Raw genomic sequence first — 19,506 nt, 5'->3', positions numbered from 1 at the left:
CACCTTTCAAGTTTCCAAGCTCTATATAACGGGACTGATTTTCAGATGTTTTTTTTATTTTTGTGCTTAAATTTGGCTTTATCCCTTAATTTTATTAGAATCTTAGTGTTTTCTGTGATCCAAGGTAAGTGTTTCTTTTTAAAGGTGACTGTTTTTAATTGAACTTAAGCATCCAATAGAATGTTCATATTTTCATCAATAGAATTTAAGTCAAACATATTACCAAAAGGTATAGATTTCAGGGAATTGTCCAAAGAAATTTTTAGTAACTATTTTTCTAGTAATTGAAAAAACTGTTATTGGTATTTATAATATTTTCAAAAGCTCTGCCTTTAGTCTAAATCCATAGAATTATCTAAAAAATTACTAATTATCATAAATAATTAATTATGATTCGGTTATAATAATACGGAGTAGCCTATTTTTAGAATTTTTAGGCTGTCTATTTTACCCCTGGTATTACGCAAAGGGCTAAAAATGTACAAACAACGGGAATTTATAATTATAATACCAAAAAAAAATGTGGTTAATATTTGAGGTGGGCCTCCTTGTCCCAGGGGGGGGGGCGTCTTGCCCCACCCACCCCTACGATCTCTGATAGTATTCATCGAGAATATCGTTTCAAGTTCAAGGTTGAAAATGAAAAATACGTAAATTCGAAAAACGTATAATGTAAGACTCAAACGGGACGAAAGTCCAAGCCACAAATTCACACGCGATCTCATCGTTCGTGACAAGGATCCCCGACCCCCTTTTACACCCCTTCGGAACACCAACGTATCCCTTATTTAAAGCCCGAAACCGTGTTTTATCGTACACTGCAACGGCGAGCTGTATTTATGACACCTCTTTTGTTTATTGTCTACTGAAGACACTGATAAGCAACCGTATGCCGTCCATTAAACACGCAAAAGTTTTGACGGAGGCCGAGCGAGAGAGGGGATGGAAACGCGGTTGCGGTTTGCTCGTTTTGTTTAGAACCGTCGCCATAGTTCTCGTGCAATTCGAGAATATTTGTTTTTGTTAGACGTGGTCCGCAGCTGAATGGGAAAACAAACAAAACCACTATCAATTTCCTGCGATATAAGTTTACATCATATTTTTTTAAAGGGAACGCCATGTATATTATGTATGTGTTTAATAGAATATCTTATCACTTTATATTTCAGTCCACTCGTTTTTGACAAATTGGCAAAAATAGAAAATTTGGGTTAAAATGGTTTTTCGCAAAATAAGCATTTGTACCTCAAGTATACTTTCTGAATAATAAAAGTTCAACCGAAGCTCATCGCCAGTATATTAGACTTTATCCAGAGAGCCGAGCTCCTTCAAAACAGATATTTCCAAGGCCGCCAAAGAAATTTGCAAAAAACGGTAACGTATTAAATACCGGAATCATAATGTTTTAAATGAAGAAAATAAGGCAAACATATTCAGATTCGATGAAGCGCATCCAGTTTGCTCTGTTACTGCTCTTTGAACAGACAGGTATTTCTCGTGCATCAATGCACTCAGTTTTGAATATCAATATAATGAATTTAAAGTTCCTAAAACTAACAAACTAAGTGCAGAAAGAAAAAAGTCAAAGTAGGGTGCAGTATTCATCACAGTAAACTTAAAAACTTAAACTTAAAATTTAAACTTAAACTTAAAAAAGTTTAAGTGCGGACAGGTACGAGTGACATGGACGCGCGGTCTCTGAAGATGCCAAGTGATATTTTGGCAAAACGTCAGGCGAATGATCCTACTCCAGGGTCAAACAACGAACGGATGAATACCCGGATTTAAAAACGTCAACTTGCTCTATTCGTTTGTTATTTAATTCGATGTTCAGAATTCTATTTGTATTGGACGTAACCATAATTTTCGTTTTTTCTTCGTTGATTTTAAGGTTTTTCTTATTTAGCCCGGATCTTGTTTTTTTATAACGGACTCAAAACGCTTCCTTGTCCTCGTTTACTGTAAAGTATGCTGATTCCATGTTGTCGGTTCTGATGCAATTTTTGCTGTTCTTATATGCGGACATTATGGCTGAAATTAGTCTTCCTTCAACGCCTCGCTCGCTCTAACTCCGCCTCACCACATATTTTGCAAGCTTGTCAAAAGCTTTCTGCAGGTCTAGGAAAACTAGATAGATCTCTGTATTGCTGTTTTGCTTGATACTGAAGATGTGGTCGCGTATGCTTCTTCCTTTCCTGAATCCGCTTTAAGATTGCTCCAGTTCAGGACTTTTGAAAGTTTTTCTTGTAAGACTTGCTCATATACTTTCGATGGTATGCTCGGTAATGTTATCCCTCTATAGTTACTACAATCTCTTTTATGCCGTTTTTTCAATATTGGCACAATGACTCCGATTTTCCAATCCTCGGGCTTAGCACTCGACATCCCACTTGATCCATATTTCTCAGCATCTTCTCAGTGATTTGATCGTGTCCAGCAGCTTTGCATTTTATTGGCTTACTTAGAACGCATTTTATATCGTCGATCCTTATGTAGTCGTCCTCGTCCGTGTCGCCAAGGCAATGTTCAATGCAAAGATTAAAAAGTTGGGTAAGTATATTTGTATTTTTGTATATTTGAGCAGCAAAATTTTAGCGTTTCTAATGTAATTCCATCCGTGCCGGTCCATTCGATCTCAACCTTACAATCCGCAACAGTCGTTCTCACAGGGGACCGGAAAATAATTACGAATTTAACACTGCCTCCGGTATACCTTCGAGCCATTTAGCAAATGGTCTTGTAATAAAATTCCGACCCGACAAGGAACTGATAGATCGTTTCTCTTCGCATTTTGCCGCCATCCCGAGGAAAATATAGATATAAAGCTAAAGCTAAATTGGCACTTTTTATTCCCAGGAGTAAAGTTTCTATAGCAGGAGCCGGGAAAGTGTCGCTCTTTATGTATTATATTTCACGTATTTCAGAAAATAGAGGGTCGTAATCAGGTAGTAAGTTTAACTAAAGCCGGTCTTCCAATAACATCATATCTAAAGACGCGTTAAGATGCAGCTAAGCATGATAGCAAAAAATTTTTACCTTTATTGTAGCAGGACTTCAATTGCCGATATTTTTGTTTATCTCATTTTATTTATATTTCACAGGCTATTCAACATGCAGACGCAGCTACCCAATTACACAATTATACTATTTAACAAAATCTGTAAAGTGAGCAATACATTTATTATCTCTGCAACAAGAATTTTATATACGTTTGTTTTAAATTAAACATATCTATATCTATTAAGTTTATAAAAACACAATTATTCGACCTAAATGGCTCAATAGATAACGCCAGTCTCATTCGCACCGGATATGGCTTAACGTTAAAGCTCAGCGTCTTCAAATTGAAAATTTTTAAATTTTCCTCTATCTAAGTTTGTTAAAAAGCGTTTTATCTATGCTTTCTATTCTGAGCATATACTTACTATAAATAGGATTCCAAACTGTGGATAAGTACTCAAGTACAAACCTTATCATGTTATTATACACTTTACTTACACATTACGGACTGATGCTTGTTGAGCCCATTGGTAGTTCTCTAAATGAAGCCCAGATTTCTCAAACATAGTCTGTGGTTTGTGCAATAATCAGCAAAGCTGTCAAGATCACTCTGAAGCTCTAATACATCTAAATGTGAACGAATCTCTTTTTTTACTTTTAAATCATAGGCAAATAGGGATAAAGAAAAAAACCGGGAAACAAAGGTCAACCTCGAAAACAAAACTATTAAAAAGTAAAAATAGAGTAAACAAATATAAAAGCAAGATATTCCTAAACTTACATTCTGGAGAACAAAACATGTTGAGCGCACAATGAAGCAAGCGATGTTGCACAGCAATAAAGTAACGCCTCGGCTGAGGCATTTTCACAAAACGAAGCTCGAAATGCAATTAAATCCGCATATGCAACGGCTGCAAAAAGCATACTGAATAGCAGTCCAAAAATACAAATCTTGCGATGAGAAAATTAATTATTTGCCTCCAATAAAACCATTTTACAAAAAAAAAAATCTCAACCAAAATGACTTCAAAATGTTAAAATAAAATAAAATTATTCATTTGTTTGAATTTTATTCACCGCAATACGGTATTACGTGATTTCAGTGGGTCAGTTTTATTTTTGCTGTTAATAAAAAAGTATTAGTATATTTTTCTGTAAAAATTTATTAAAATAATATTAATTATTTAAAATAAAGAATCAATATTTTAAGATTGATTGTGGTAAACATAAGTGATGAAAACAATTTAATATTCTCTGATTAAAACCAAACACAACTGTATTTTAAATTGTATATTATATTTATATTATATGTATTATTATATATATCCAAGACGGTCTAAGAAAACACACAAAAAGTATAGAAAAATTATTTTATTTTAAAATATTTCTTTACATTCAACATTTTATTTCTCACTGCGAAACAATCATCACAAAACACATTACTACGTTTTAAAAGCTGAAGAATAAAAAATTATGCTACAAAAAATTGGATTTCGATCGCCCTCGTTTCTTAAAATTTTTGAAAGACCGTGGCGGCTGGAGCCCATGAAACCCTCAGCACACACGCCGCACTCTCCGAGCGAGACAATACAGCATGCATTTCCCTTCCCTACACACACAGATACACTCGCCAACACTTCAAACCCCAACTATGTCACCTTTCAATTACCCCCCCGTCTGCCGAGCGGTCGGAAACGAATATCTCCATCCGCGCGTGTTCCAGATCCTGAGAACATCGAGGCGTCCGACCTGCAGCGGAAACTCGAGATGCTCAACAACATAATAGACCAGGAGGCGAGGATCGAGCAGGCCCGCAGGCAGATGCAGTACGTCGGCCATTGTAAGTCGCCCCATCCCCGCCGTGCCACCCGTCTTCCATTTCTCTTTTGCAGCTGCCGGTAATCACTTTGACAATGACATTTCAGCGGGGTACTCGGAAGACAGCGACTACACCTCAGACCTCAACTATCCGGTCGGTCAGCATCCGAACTCTTCAGCGTCGCAGTTCAGGTCCGTAGCGCATCAGATCCGTACGCCTCAGAGGTCGCTCGAAACTTCACGTGAGAATTCGTACGAGCGAGACGATTCTGCCGCGCAGCAGTACCCCGTCGCTGCGCAGCAGCAACCCGCGGCGATGGCGTCCAATCACTTAAGTCCGGGCACTCGCAGGAGGCACCTGCCAGCGCGGTACTCCCCCGTCAACGCTGACGAGTACTGCGCGTACGACGCTACCGCACAGAACTCTCGGCAGTACCAGGAGAACAGCATCGACCTCGATCCACTGTCCTACAACAGCCGACCGCGGAACAGATCTGATTTTTCCAGGTACGCCGTGTTTCCGGATTTATTAATCGATGGTACCTTTAATAATGTTGAACGGCTCCAGCCTTTTACTGGACGTGTATATACAGCGTGTCCGTCTTACGTTGTTATTGAGCGATGCGGATTTCGCGATACTGTGCTTTGTAGCGTTTTCAAAATAATCCTAGCTGGCTTTGTTTTTGATCATTTGACCATTTCATTTAAAACAGTATTCACTTTATAAGCGTCGTAGATTATACGCCTAATTAGATCCGCGTGTTGCTCTTTAAAAACTCGCGAAGTAGCAGCGTCTTCTCTCACTTTCCTCTTGACTATCCCATTTCCAACAATTTTTCTTACAGTTGAATTCGGAACTTTATTCACGTCATTTGTTTTCATTGCTGCTCCTACTTCCCCTTGTGAATTTCTTATAAAATTGTAAACATTCAAAACAACTTGTTTAGCATCCGAAGACAACTGGACCCGTTTTTAATTTGCTGAGGTAGTTCGTCCTCTAAATTGTCATTAGGTTCTACTACCGTCTCCATTTTGTCATCAAATTCTGCGTTGTTTCCCATGTCTTCTTCTAACAGTGTTAAAAAATGTTTAATTGTAATATTTGCCTGTATTCTTATGTATCTGTATCTATCGCGAATATAATCTATAAATATATCTAAAAAATACTGTTGTTAATCGACAGGCACACAAGACAAAAATGAATTTTTTCAAACTTACTTGTAAGATAGTACAGGTACTTACCCTTACCCTTTGAACTATCCAGTGAAAACAGCTTGGCAGGGTCAAAGCTTGAGAATCAGGTACATAAATACGTACTTGCTGGAAGCATCACAGTCAAATACCTTCGTAATATATAAACGTGTATTCTCAAAATTATGTTTATTTAAAAAAAAATATTTAGTCAATTATGCATTTTTGACAAGCGTATAAAACGCACCGTGACTTTTGAAATATATATACAGGGTGATATATTAAAAAATATGAAACCTTTGCTCGTATTTTAAACATTATATATTTTACATAAAATCTGAGTACGCCACTTAGATTCTACGCAAATAGATCTGCACGGCTGAATAAATGGTGTATAAAATATAAAGGGTAACTGAAATGGTCCAATTTTCTGTTTTAGTCTCCATCTAGCACAGTAATGCGAAAACCGTATTCCTCTATCTGTAATGCCCAAATAGTACAAGGACATCCGTAAAACGTCCTCGGGATATATGACGCGACATAGCGTATATCCTAGGGACAGCTAAGGGACATACGTCTCAAGGATATACGATGTTACTAATTGGAACGTCCACAGTGTATGAGATCCGTATGTTCGTAGGATCTTTGTTAGGACATACTAAGGATATTCAGTTATACTATATAGTTATACAGTTATACTATATAGGTTCTTATATACATATACCAGTGGGCCTTACATACTAGTAGTAGTCCAATTGGTTGTACGACTGAGAAAGACAGGTTTTATATATCTGTACTTAATATAAAAAAAAATAAAAATAACGAGACTGGTATCTTACATGTTTAAAAAACAGATTTACAAAAATTCCTACATCCGCTTTTTGCATAAAGGCTTGATTTGACCCTGATAGTACTCTCATGAAAGTGACCTCAGATGTTAATCTTTACGATGATGTAGGTATACATTTGCATATATCATTTAATCAACCATTTTAATATGAAAATTGTACTTTATGCAGGGCGATTGCTAAAATTAATACTTTGTTTTTGCATCCAATTTATGAAAAAAATATACTAACTATACTTATATAACTGAAAATATAATTTTGTTCTGGGGGATTTTCTCATTGTTTGTTTAAATAAATTTAAAAAAAAATTAGTTTAGTTTTGTATGCCTAAATTTATCTGCTTCAAAAACATGAAGAGAAAATGGATTTTATTTTTGTTTTCAAAAACTGAACAATAAGATACGAAAATAAGTCTAGAATCAAAAAGATATGTAATCTAAAACTTATAAAATGTATAACATAGGTATATGGGTTACATAAAATTCAGTTTTATCTTAACTCTTTCCAGCAATCAGTCTTTGAAAAAAGTGTCAACTAAGCAACACAATAACATATATTTTTTCTTTCTTATATTTTATTTATATTAAATCTTTGTCCTATTTATTTTTAAAAAATATACCTATTTACCAAGTATTAATTTGGCCCATTTTAATGTTGAAAATTTGTCCTTTTCCTTCATGCACAACCGTTTAAATTTAATTGCAAGTTAATTTGAAATCAGCGGGTTCAGAGCGTGTCTTACAAACTCTTAACTGCTTCCGTCGCCCGATCTTGCTATCTCATTGACCTGGCAAAATAATAAAAAACCTGGTATGATGTTGGTAGAATACACAACATATACACAAATCTTATGTTATATATTACCAGAATGCTTTTCCACAAAAAAATAACTGAAATAAAAGCACTGAAAGCAGTAAGCACAGCACACGAAATACTCAAAATAGACGCCAAGTCTCCCTATATTTTATACCGCCAACAAAAATAAGGCTGAAAAGATGGCGGACGACGAGACGGAGGAGAGTGAGCGAGTCCGGCACGGCACGACCGCGAATAGTTGCGTCATTGGTTGCAGCCGAACAGTATTTTTACGTTTTTCATTTTTTTTTACTTAGATGAATCTGTGGTATTTTTATTAAAAAAGCATTTCTTGTCTAGTTCGTGTCCAAAAATAATAAAAACAAGTTGATTTTAACGGTTTGATTCCGGTTTTTTTTAGGACTTGCCAACATTGACGTCGTTTCCAATAAAATTTCTCCCAAAACACGAGAAATCTAAAACAACTAATTATTTTTCTTCTCAGTTGTTCAAAATTTAACTTTTTAGGTTTCATTTTGTTTTACGGTTTTTCTCTTTTCTTCCCTTATTTCTATCCTAATGTTCCCATTGTGGCGCAAGGGGATATCCTCAGGCCATCAATTTAGAGGATTTCTGTGGTGTATTGTGTACAGTAAATCTGCAAGCTATCCAGGGATGTATTTTACAGTATATCCTTAGCAAGATATATCCTAAGAATATCCTCCACATGTCCTGGAACATGCGAATTAAATGGGACTTTGGCCGGATATACTGGGGATATTGTGGTAATAACCAAGGTACTCAATAGTCACACTGTACAAGAAAATTTAAAAATGGTATATAAAATGAAAAATGGATATAGAGCCTCGGAATTTTATTAAATGCGTAACATTTTTTGAATCGAATCGGTACTTATATTGGAAGAAGCGTTGTTTGTTTGTGCGTTAATTAATACCCAATCCGAAGCATTAGTTATTAATGTTATTGATTAGGTCATGAAAATAAAGACCGACTGAATAGGAAAAGAATGAAATATTTAACTAACTAATTCTTTTTATTCGATGCACTCTTAAAACATGCATACTACCAAGTTGAAGCGGTTATTCTATACTTTGTGCCAGTTTGTGTGTTAGAAAACGCATTACATTGATAAATTCGCCATCCGTATATTTAAAATTGGACACTCTGTAACTAACCAAAACTAACTCAGATTTTTTTTTCTCGTACTAAGCCGTCGAAGCAAATTTAAAATGGAGAGCGAGGAAAGGTAATTCAGATCGTAGATCGACACTTGAACACTCGCACTCTGTTATTATGGGCACAAAATTTCAATAGAACAATTCGCCGGCACTAGCGTTTCTTTTTTTTGCATCTGCAGCCAAGACGCGTGGATGAGCTGCGAGAGCTCGTTTTACAACCAAAACGTCGACAGTATGGACGTGGGATACTCCGTGGATCATAGCTACGGCCATTCGACAAAGAAAGGTACGTCTTCAGCAGCTATGCCGAAGGTGTTGGTTATTTTGTATTGTTTTTTGCAAAAAAAGAAGAATACTTTTTATAAAACTTCTGGATTCCGCTTGCGTCGGTTTTTGTTGACTCGAACTAGCTAACGTTTCGCCAATCATGTTCGCTTCTTCAGATGTTAAAAAAGCTAAATGATAAACACCGTCTCGGATGACTGATTCCCATATTGGGGACAGGTAGTATAGATTTCGTTGTTAGGAGAATTATGTTAGGCTCTTTCATATTCTCTCCAATGTAATCTATGCGTGGAATGCTATAAACTCTTGTCATCTCAAGTGGAATTTTGTCCTTGGCGGATCGAAGTTGTTGAAAGATTTTGGGACAAGTGGTAAATCTCTCAACATCTTCGGTCCATCAAAGACGTGATATATGATCAGTGATGATTTGAATATAAGGACAACAGTCACAACTGTGGGATTGCTTTCTGTTTCAATGCTATTGGACAGTTGTGGTGAGAGGTATTTTGTGATGGAACGCTTAATATCTTTAATGTGGAAATTATTAGAGAGAACAACCTCTCATTCTTAGATATTCTTATCAATAGAAAATCAGACCTAACATTGGGTCATTGTGTTTACAGAAAACCTACGCACACAGACCGATGCGTTAATGCATTGTCCGCATAGGTTCTCACCTCTGCTCTTTTCTCTTTAATTTCCACATTAAAGATATTAAGCGTTCCATCACAAAATACATTTCACCACAACCTTGCAATAGCAATAAAACCAAAAGCAGTTACGCGATTGTTGTAATTTCTTATATTCAAAACATCACTGACCACATATCAAGAGTCTTTAAGAAATATCAGATTTACCACATGTCCAAAAATCTCTTAACATCTTCGATCCTTCAAGGACAACATTCCATTTCAGATGCCAGGAGTTTATAGCATTCCATGCACATGCGGCAAAGAATACGTTGGAGAGACCCGACAAAAGATATCAGGCTCGAAGCACATGAAAGAGTCTTAAGACTAAGACAAATAAACTCATCAGCAGTTGACGAACACAATCACGAAACCGGGCATAAAATTTTATTCGATAAAACTAAAATTCTCGCATGCAATCAATTCTTCTACCAACGAGAAATCCGAGAGTCTATAGAAATCTATATGCAACCTAATAACCGCCACTCAGGTCAGCTGTAGCTGTCACCAATATGGGTCAGTCGTTCGAGACGGTGTTTATGCTCCTCATTTAGCTCCGCCCCCCTCAAACAGGTACAGAGTAAAATACGAGCCACTTTCTGTCAAGCTCTGAAGAAGCCAACAGGATGATTGGCGAAACGTTAGCTAGTTCGAGTCAACAAAAACCGACGCAGGAGGAATCCAGAAGTTTTATAAAAAAAAATGTTTTATGTAAATGTTGATTTTCTTTTTATCTGAATGTATTTGGAACAACCACCGAAAGTTATTTTCTTTCCTACACTTAAACTTACAATTTTTCGTTTCTCGGTGCAATTAATGCAAAAATGCTTTGTAGTTTTAACTGTTTTATTTAATTTAGTTTTTCCAGAAAACGCATATTAACGCTTCGTGTATCACGTTACTTTATCTTTTTGATGCTTTCGCTTGCTTGGTTTTGGACATTTCTTCGCGTCGATACCATCCGTATTATTTCGATTTTTTTCCTTCACTTTCCCTTCCTCATTTTCCAGCTTCGTCTTGTCTTTTCCCCCCGACCGCACCATCGTCCTTATCGTATAGAATAGAAACATGCTTATCTTTAACGGGGAATTTTCTGGCGCCAAATAGTCTGACAGACGTTTCACGTGTACCATCAGGGTGTCTCAATTACAGCGTGTCTAGTCCACGCTGCTACCACGTTCTCTATTGAAAATTAAATTGACAAGTAAGCGCATCCCCTAATGAAAAAGAATTAAAATGACTTAGTTTTTTGTTTTTATTGTTGTTATTTTTATAGATAAAAAGTTACGATTTTCGCTACAATAAACTACTGAACTAAAAATGCCTATAATAAAACTTTCAGAGCTCTTTTAGGTTTTAAGATACAGAACTTATCGAGAATGTGAAAACTACTTCTTACATAACTTTGCCCGTAGAACTCAATTTCGTCTTCAGGATTAGTATACAGGGTTGGGTCAAAAAGTTATTTGAACGTACTTATTTTAATGGAACAACAACATTTTAATGGAAATTTTCGAAGATTAAATGCATAATTTAATAGCAAATGACACATGTGCTAAGTGATTTTCCTGCAAATTGGAATTGGAATTATTTCAAAAAAATATAAAATCGCGTGTCTACAAAAAACATCATTCCATTTGAGATGCCAGGAGTTTACAGCATTCCATGCATATGCGGCAAAGAATACATTGGAGAAACCGGACGAAAAATATCAACTAGGCTCAAGGAACATGAATGAGCCTTACGACTCAGACAAATAAACTCATCAGCTGTTGCCCAACATTCTCATGAAACCGGACATAAAATTTTATTCTATAATACTAAAATCCCTGCATGTAATCGGTTCTTCTACCAATAAAAAATCCTAGAGTTTATAGTTTATAGGATTTTTGAAGGAGGTCTTAAGGCACGTAGATGTCCAGAAATTCTTGAGGAAGTTATTCAAGAACTGCCAGAAAATATTCCATTGGTGCACCTACAACAAGATGGCGCCCCAGGTCATAACTCTAGGCTCTTAAGGGAATTTGTTAATAATAAAATTGTTTCCTTCTTCTGAGTTTCTTTTAGTTAGTTTTGGTTATTTGTTATATTATTACTTTATGCTATAAAACTGTTGTTATTATAAAACTTCAGAAGGCATCCACTTCATTGTTAGAAATATCTAATTTTCAATTGTTAGTTATTGTTATTCATGGCCTTCTAGTGAAGTAAGCATTTAATTTTCGAATGCTGTCATTTGTTTGCTGGATTCTGAGAAAAACTGCATAATTTTATATATTTTTCAAAAGGTAAAAAAAAGACAAACTGTATTCCATAAAAAAAATTAAGTAGGTTTCGATAACTTTTTGACCTCCATACACGGAATTGAATTCTACAGGAAAAGTTATGTAAGAAGTAGTTTTTACATATTGGATAACCCCTCTTTTGACTTTCATTATGGATTTGAGACACTCAATAAATGCATCGTTTATTTCGAAATAATTTTTTAATTATATAGCAAACAAATATATATTGCAAAACGTTGTTTAGGACATCTTGGATTTGTTTTTCAAAAATTCTAAAAAAATAAGCAAGTCAATTCAACTATTACATTACTTTATTACAATTCATTTTTAAACAATTTATTAATTCGAAGATTATTTGTATGTAGCCCTACGGAGACCCAGCTTGGAGAGGCAGACAACACTCTACGACGATTTCTACGCCGACCCCAGCGGCACCGAGTACTATTCTACGGTGAATGAAGTCACCCAAGTGAACTACGTCACCAGGTACGTAAACTAATCTGGGATCAGGACGCGAGCACTGCAGATTTTTCCCTAACTCACAGTACCGCTCCATTCAGTCGCGCTCAAAGCGAAGAGTACTACGACACCCTCCCGTATCCCTTCCAAGAAGAGAGGTACGGCCAGGAAGAAGAAGATCGCCAATGGGATTCCGGGGGGTACCGAAACGTGACCACCAAAACCGGCAAAAAACTACCTTCGATTCCTGCGGTGCAGACACACAAACGCAGGTCGTCGTTTTCCGTCGTCGACGAAGGGTAAGACGCGGGAACCCCCAAATTATTTTGCGCGATGGTAACGTTGCTGGTGGCCGCTCCAGGTACATGGGATACGAGGACGGATACCGACCTTCGATACCGACGCCTTTGGGCAGGCGGAAAATGCCCCAGATACCAACCAGGAGGAGTTCTAGTCGTCAGAGCTCCCTCCATGACGACCACAGCTGCAGGACTCCAGATTTTACGTCACGCGGAGCCAGTCTTCCTCCAACCCCGACAAAGAGTTCGAGGTAAACGCCACGACAACCTCCCTTTAAATAAACAGAGAGAAAAATATATAACTCAATTATTCAGTTTTTAATGCTTTATGACAATTGTTTCGCCAATACCGCGCTGTTATCAAATATGACAATATTCCGACACCTATATACCTATATAAGTATAGTATAGGGTTATACATTTTAATTTAATTGGTTAATTGATCATTAAGTAATAGATTCATTTTATTAATCTCCATGGCCTACAACAAATTTAGTTTTTTGCTTTTTGATTGATTATGCAAGACTCCGGGTTTTTGATTTTTTAAAAAGATGTCCTATGGTGTTGCCACAGAAACGGAACTAGATATCTCTCTAAACCTTGTGAACTTAACTATAACTAAACTACAGAACAAATTTGATTTTTCCATTTGCCATAAAACCTCACACACGGACACAATAATAGATAATAACTCAAATCACACATAAAATGACTGCTTTTTATGCTTTTACCCACAGACTACTTAATATACCATTGTGCACAGAAAATTTTGAAAAAGAATTAATTATTATAAAATATATAGCTTTTAACAATGGTTACTAGCCTTTGATAGATAAGATTATAAATAAAAGCAGCTGCAAATTACTCTGAACTCTATCTATCACATATTAAACGCCGAACCCAAAATGTATAAAACAATATAATACACAGGAGAACCTAGCAAGAAAATTTCGAAATATCTATCTAAATTTGGTCTCTATATTGTTTTTAAAACTGTAAACACCATAGGACATTTTTTAAAAAAGAATAAAACTAAATTACGAAAAACTCAAAAATCCGTAGTCTACAAGTTGAAATGTGGATCTTGTCCCAAAATTTATATCGGACAAGCAGGTAGAAGATTTAAGAAACGCATTAACGATCATAAAAGGACGTATTGGTATTGGTATTCATACTAAACGGGGGCGCCCCCGCGGGCATCCAAGCACTTAAGCCACCAGATGGGCCCATTGTGCCTCCAGACCGCGCTAGAAGGCGTCCAGAATGCCGCCCCTCCGATAGAAGGTCAGCAACTCCTTTAACCCAATAGCACTGAGTTCGTATCGATCAGGGCCGCTCCGAAGACTCCAAATCCTGCCCATGTCAAAGCAGGGCACTGGGTGAGCAGATGATACGGGGTCTCCTCCATCATAAGCCGCGCCTGCCTTATTTCCGGAGCAAAAAGGGCGTATAAAAGAAAGTTCAGATTCTAATTATGCCATTCGTTTAAATTCATAAATGCACAACTTTGACGAAAATTTTGATATTTCACATTATCAATCAAATATCAAAAAACTAAATTTCTTAGAAGCTATCGAGATTAAGTGTCGGAATATTGTAATATTTTATATATGATAAAGGCACGGTGTTGCCGAAACAACTGTGAAAATCTGAAAATATTTCGTTATAATTTAATTAGGTTAAACGGATTTCCATCAAGCAAAAGCCACCTCAGTCTAATTAATAAATATAAATTAATAAGCTAGTTCCGTAGTTAAATTGGTGCTGATTGATCTTGAATCGCCGGTATTTATTTCTGAAAAAAAAAATGCTATACTGAATTCTTAAATGAATTAGTTAATTTTGTGTTCAAACGATTATTGATTGGTTTTTAAAAGATCTAGCCATTTGATGTTATCATAAAAGACTCAAGATAAATCTTTAGGCGCTAGTGATGAGATAAGGCTTACTGATTGCTTTTTAATGATTCTAGCAACTTGGAGCTAGCAGAAATTGCTCCAAGTACAACCTTGATCGCTAGTTATCGAATTATTTCTAAGAATATAAAATGAAGACTAAATTAATAAGTTGCCTACGTGATCAAGCGCTTACTAGTTGGTTCTCGCCATGTGATGCCAGCCGGAAATGACTCCAACTGCTCAGGCTAAGGTTCTGGGGTTGTTGTGTACCACAGAGTAGTTGTTTGAGCCCCTATCAAAAGCCAAATCGTGCAAAAAATTCAAGACATATTCAAATGTGTGTTGCAGCAAGATTTTGGCGAAGCTTCAGCCTGTGGCGAACAAAACCTTCAACAGCTTGCCGACGACGCCCGGGCGGCAACTGCCCAAGCCCAATCCCAATCACCGCAGTGCCAAATTTAGGAGAAACAATAGGATGAAGAGGACCAGCTCGGCAGAGTACGAGGAACAGACTGATTATGATAATTATTACATAAGAGCAGGTCAGTAACTTTCGGGTCTCATCCATCGCTGGCGTTAAAAATTAAAAATTGAAATAGGTTAATCGAAAAATAGAAGAAAGTTGGCACTATTTATTACTACATCTAACAGCAGGCGAATATCGTAGCTCGTTTGAATCGAAGCTCTGTATTTGTGGTCTTGCTAATTTTAGTTAGGTTCACAAAATTTTGGATTTTTTTATTTTTATTTAAAATGATTTCATAAACAGGGGTAAAATTAAATTGAACGAAAAATGCGCAAAAGATACAAACTTTTATTTAAGACAATTTTTGAAAAATGTACAGCGTGTGCCGTAATTTAAAAAATTGGTTATAACTGAAAGAATAAAACTTTTGTATTTAAGGGTTTCACGTATAGTACAGGGTGTTCTCGATAATCCGTTCTATATAAGAAATGTGTTAAGTGTTCTAAATTTGCAGCTATCAACTTTAAATTTAGCAGCGAAATAAAGGTCCGTTTCCGTATTTAAACAGTAGAAATTGGGTGCAACCAAATTTGACCAAGTTTTTTTTTAATTTTTGATGTTTTTTTTTATTTTGTCGTCCAGAAAAAAAAATATTTCCTCAAAAACTATTAACTCGATCGACAAAATTCTTGAACCAAAGGACGCGGAATATCCGATACTATAAATTTAATTCTAAGCATTTTTTCAATTATTTACAGGGTTTTCAATTATTGACAAAAATATAAAAGACCTCGAAAATGGTTCTTTTCCAGAGAAAATTATTGGCGGTAAATCAAAATTTGTGGAATATATTACTAATCGGTTTAAAAGGTATTATAGGCCGCATCAAGGGCTACAATTTTTGTGTTTACGGTTTTCGTCTATCACATACGCTGTTCGAGATATTTGAAAAAATCCAAATCCAAATCCTCATTCTAGACGCGATGACGTCATTTAGTATTACCACGTACTGCATGGTTTCAGTATTTTCTTGAAAACCACTTACTCTATTGGAAAAAATCATATACCAGGAAATGTGGGAGATCCAGGGCTATAACCACTATTTCGAACATTGTTGAATTATATACAGGGTGTGTCCATTATAGGCAAAAAAATCTTAAAGATATTAAAAATTTCCGTTTTTGTGGGTAAATTATTGGGTAAAAATGAAAAACCGTTAAAGATACGTGGTATATGCGCAATAAAATTACATCGATTTTGCGAAAGTTCGATAGTGGTCCGCAGAAGCACGACAGAAAAACGATGCGTTTCTCTACGACAAGCGAAGCCGACCGACGATTTTTCGAAAACAATCTTGTTCCAAAGAGTTTCCCAAAGTGGTACAATTTTCATTCTGTACTTTAAACATTGAAACTTAATTAATTAATCAAAATTTATAATCAACAAATTAAGTAATCCTTAAAACTGTCCTTAGGAGCGATGAGCGCCAGGGACTATAACGAGGACTACAATTACGCGTACCGGAGCGTAGAGGACAACCTGCCGGAAGAAGACAATCTCACGCCAGTGCCGATGACGACGATGCTGCCGCAAAGTGTCGCGGAGAGAACTAGTGACAATAACGTTTTCGCGTACTTTAGCTCGCTGGACGCGTACCGCGATGTCGGGTACTTCGATAAACCAGCCGCCATTGATACCGCCCCGCCCCAGAACACCGACAGTCTCGAGAGCCGTGACGACGACCTCAAAGACTCCTCGTTCGAGACGGTGGTGTCGTCCGCGAGTAGTTCGGTCGCGTACCAGAACAAGACGACGTCCGCGAACCGCGAAGAAGTACCGGAAATTGCCGATCGTCAACCGAATGCGGTACCGGAAGTGTTGCCTTGTGTTACGGTCGCCCAGGTGCACAATCACAACACGTTCAGGAACAGCAACAAGGGGACGCTCGTGCACCGGGACCCATCCGTGGACCTGCAGCCCTACGACTCCTTCGAGTACCCTACGAAAGCTGCAATCCCCGGCAGAGGACCGCTAGTCGAGCAGTTTAGCGAGTACGACGAGGAACCGTACCTAGAAGCTCAAGAGTCGATCGAGAGCTACATGGAGGAAGACGAGGCGATCGCCGACATCCCGGAACTTCACACACTCCAGCAGCGAGACTCTCCCGCGTCCGTGATACAAGTGAACGGCTACGCCGACGAGGAGGGTAGTTTGAGGAGGGGATCGTCTCAGATTACGGTAGTCGACCCCTATCACCCGTCGCTGCAGCGGAAGGGCTCGGAAAACCGTCGGACGTCGGAGACGTCGTTTACAACGCCGACAGCGTCGAGGAAGGCGTCCGCGGATGCTTATCAGAGCTACGACGAAGCGTTCTCCAGGAAGCCGTCGATGGTCGAACCGTCCGGTGAGCAGGAGCTTTCGCTACCGGCGCATAGGTGGCGCTTTGTGGCAATCGCGACATTTTATTGACGTCTTGAGCCGGGTCCAGACGGATGTGGCTGAAGTTAGATTTGGATTCGGATTTGCGAATATTACAGTGGACCAGTTCCTTATTTACCTAATTTAAAAAACTTGTTTCTGTGGAAATTCCAGGAAATTAAGCAAGGAAATATTGTAAGGGAAGTCCCAAAAAACCATGTTCAATGTATCACCCCAAATAATTCGTTATATTTATTTCGCAATCTCAAAAAAATCTGACGTTGTCCCAGATATTGAATTAGACCATTGAAGAGCCACTTAGGACCGTGATTTTCATAGTAAAAGGTACAATTTTACTCTGACCGCAATAATTTATTTAAAATAAATGAGAACCTTTAAACAAACACATTTATGTTGGCTCTTTGATTAATTAAAATGCAACTGAATCTTTTAAACTGCGTCACTGTAAATATTATCAAATAGATGTATTTTAAACACATTGTAATGTAAACAAATCATGTTATTCTATATAGAGGAACATTCTTTCTGCCGGCCTCCCTCCCGCGATGCCCCGAACGAGCCACGAACGCTCCGATACGATTTGGACTAATCGGCTATCTCGTTTCGAGTGTATAGAAATTCGAATACAAGCGAGCCGAACATTTCCTTGGTTCGCAACGATGTTACGTCAGAAGGTTCGGTTACCCGTCTGGACCCGGCTTCACAGAGACGACCTGAACTTTTACACAGGACACACACAAACTATTTCGTTATTGCAAGATGTAATGTTTTTATTAGTTACAAACTTTATTTACCGAAATATAAAACATGCATTAGAATTTTCTTAGTTACACTCTAAAAATGGGCCTTGCTCTATAGTCAATAGAAAAAAAGCTTTATTTAATGAGAAATCTCCAAAAACAGTTTCCAATACAACACTGGCGGCCCTTTCAGGTGTCCAGAGGCACGGATCTCTGCGGCACTCGCCCGTTCCTCAGGAGTACCGCAACGAAATCCCCGAGGAGAACCACGTGGGCGACGACCTACCCCAGGTGAAGGAGGAGCCCCATTACTTGGCCGAAGAGGAGGAGAAGGAGCAGCGACCTCAGGTGACCGCGCAGCAGAGGTGGTTGTGGGCCTACAACAAGATCATCATGCAGCTAAACGTAAGTGTCGTTTTCTTTTTTTCTCGGTTAACACATCCGATTAGGAACGTCCGGAAAAATGACCAATAGTCAATTATGCTTTGGTGTAACTAACCCAAACTAACCAAAACTTCTGGTGGCGTTTTCAGGGCTCGACTGAAACAGTTGCAGGACTTCAGACGTTTTATAAAAAGTATTGCAGTAGCCTGTGGAAGTTTCTTTGAAAAATTGACATAATTACTGTTTGACATACATGGCTACAAATTCCAATTTTCTTAATTAAAACAATAATAATATTTATTTAAATCAATAAAAATATATACACAATTTAACAACTTATTGTAATGTAAACATTAAATACATATTAATACCAAAAACACTTATGTTCAAGGTATACTAAGTTCAAAACTTGATAGACATCTTTGAAAATAACGCAGAATAATTTAACTGTTTCCCATCTATTATATAATATGAAAAAAAAAATTCTACAAAAAAAAAGAAACGGTTTTATGTAGTTACAATACATTAACGACTTTTTGAATTTGACTTATACCCACTTAGAAACTTAAGTTACAATTTGGTTTCAATATGCTACTTAGTTAATTTTTTTTTAATGATTTTAATGTTATACAACTTTTCAGTTCCAGTGGTGGGTTTTTCAATTAACCAGTAAGTGATTTTTTATTAAGAACAAGAGGGATGATTAATAAT

The 19,506-nt window shown here is 37.2% G+C and overlaps 1 protein-coding gene across 5 annotated transcripts in view; it reads left to right on the top strand.

Annotated features, from left to right (window-relative positions):
• LOC132701789 (protein unc-13 homolog B) overlaps window positions 1-19,506 on the top strand; it is a 196,632-nt gene that overhangs the window by 43,214 nt on the left and 133,912 nt on the right. For 2 of the 5 annotated variants that reach the window (XM_060669982.1, XM_060669978.1), the window contains 10 exons: window positions 4,724-4,840; window positions 4,926-5,325; window positions 8,884-8,919; window positions 9,031-9,137; window positions 12,476-12,596; window positions 12,656-12,868; window positions 12,931-13,119; window positions 15,115-15,308; window positions 16,707-17,636; window positions 18,605-18,816. In XM_060669982.1, coding sequence (XP_060525965.1) covers window positions 4,724-4,840; window positions 4,926-5,325; window positions 8,884-8,919; window positions 9,031-9,137; window positions 12,476-12,596; window positions 12,656-12,868; window positions 12,931-13,119; window positions 15,115-15,308; window positions 16,707-17,636; window positions 18,605-18,816 — 2,519 coding nt within the window. Of the gene's footprint in view, window positions 1-4,723; window positions 4,841-4,892; window positions 5,326-8,883; window positions 8,920-9,030; window positions 9,138-12,475; window positions 12,597-12,655; window positions 12,869-12,930; window positions 13,120-15,114; window positions 15,309-16,706; window positions 17,637-18,604; window positions 18,817-19,506 lie in introns of all 5 variants that reach the window. The other 3 variants (XM_060669981.1, XM_060669977.1, XM_060669979.1) reach the window with 2 other exon arrangements.

The sequence above is a fragment of the Cylas formicarius genome, unplaced genomic scaffold (genome assembly GCF_029955315.1).
Source record: "Cylas formicarius isolate icCylForm1 unplaced genomic scaffold, icCylForm1.1 PGA_scaffold_5__7_contigs__length_24384050, whole genome shotgun sequence".
Lineage (NCBI taxonomy): Eukaryota > Metazoa > Arthropoda > Insecta > Coleoptera > Brentidae > Cylas > Cylas formicarius.
This window is presented reverse-complemented; position numbering and strand designations above follow the sequence as displayed.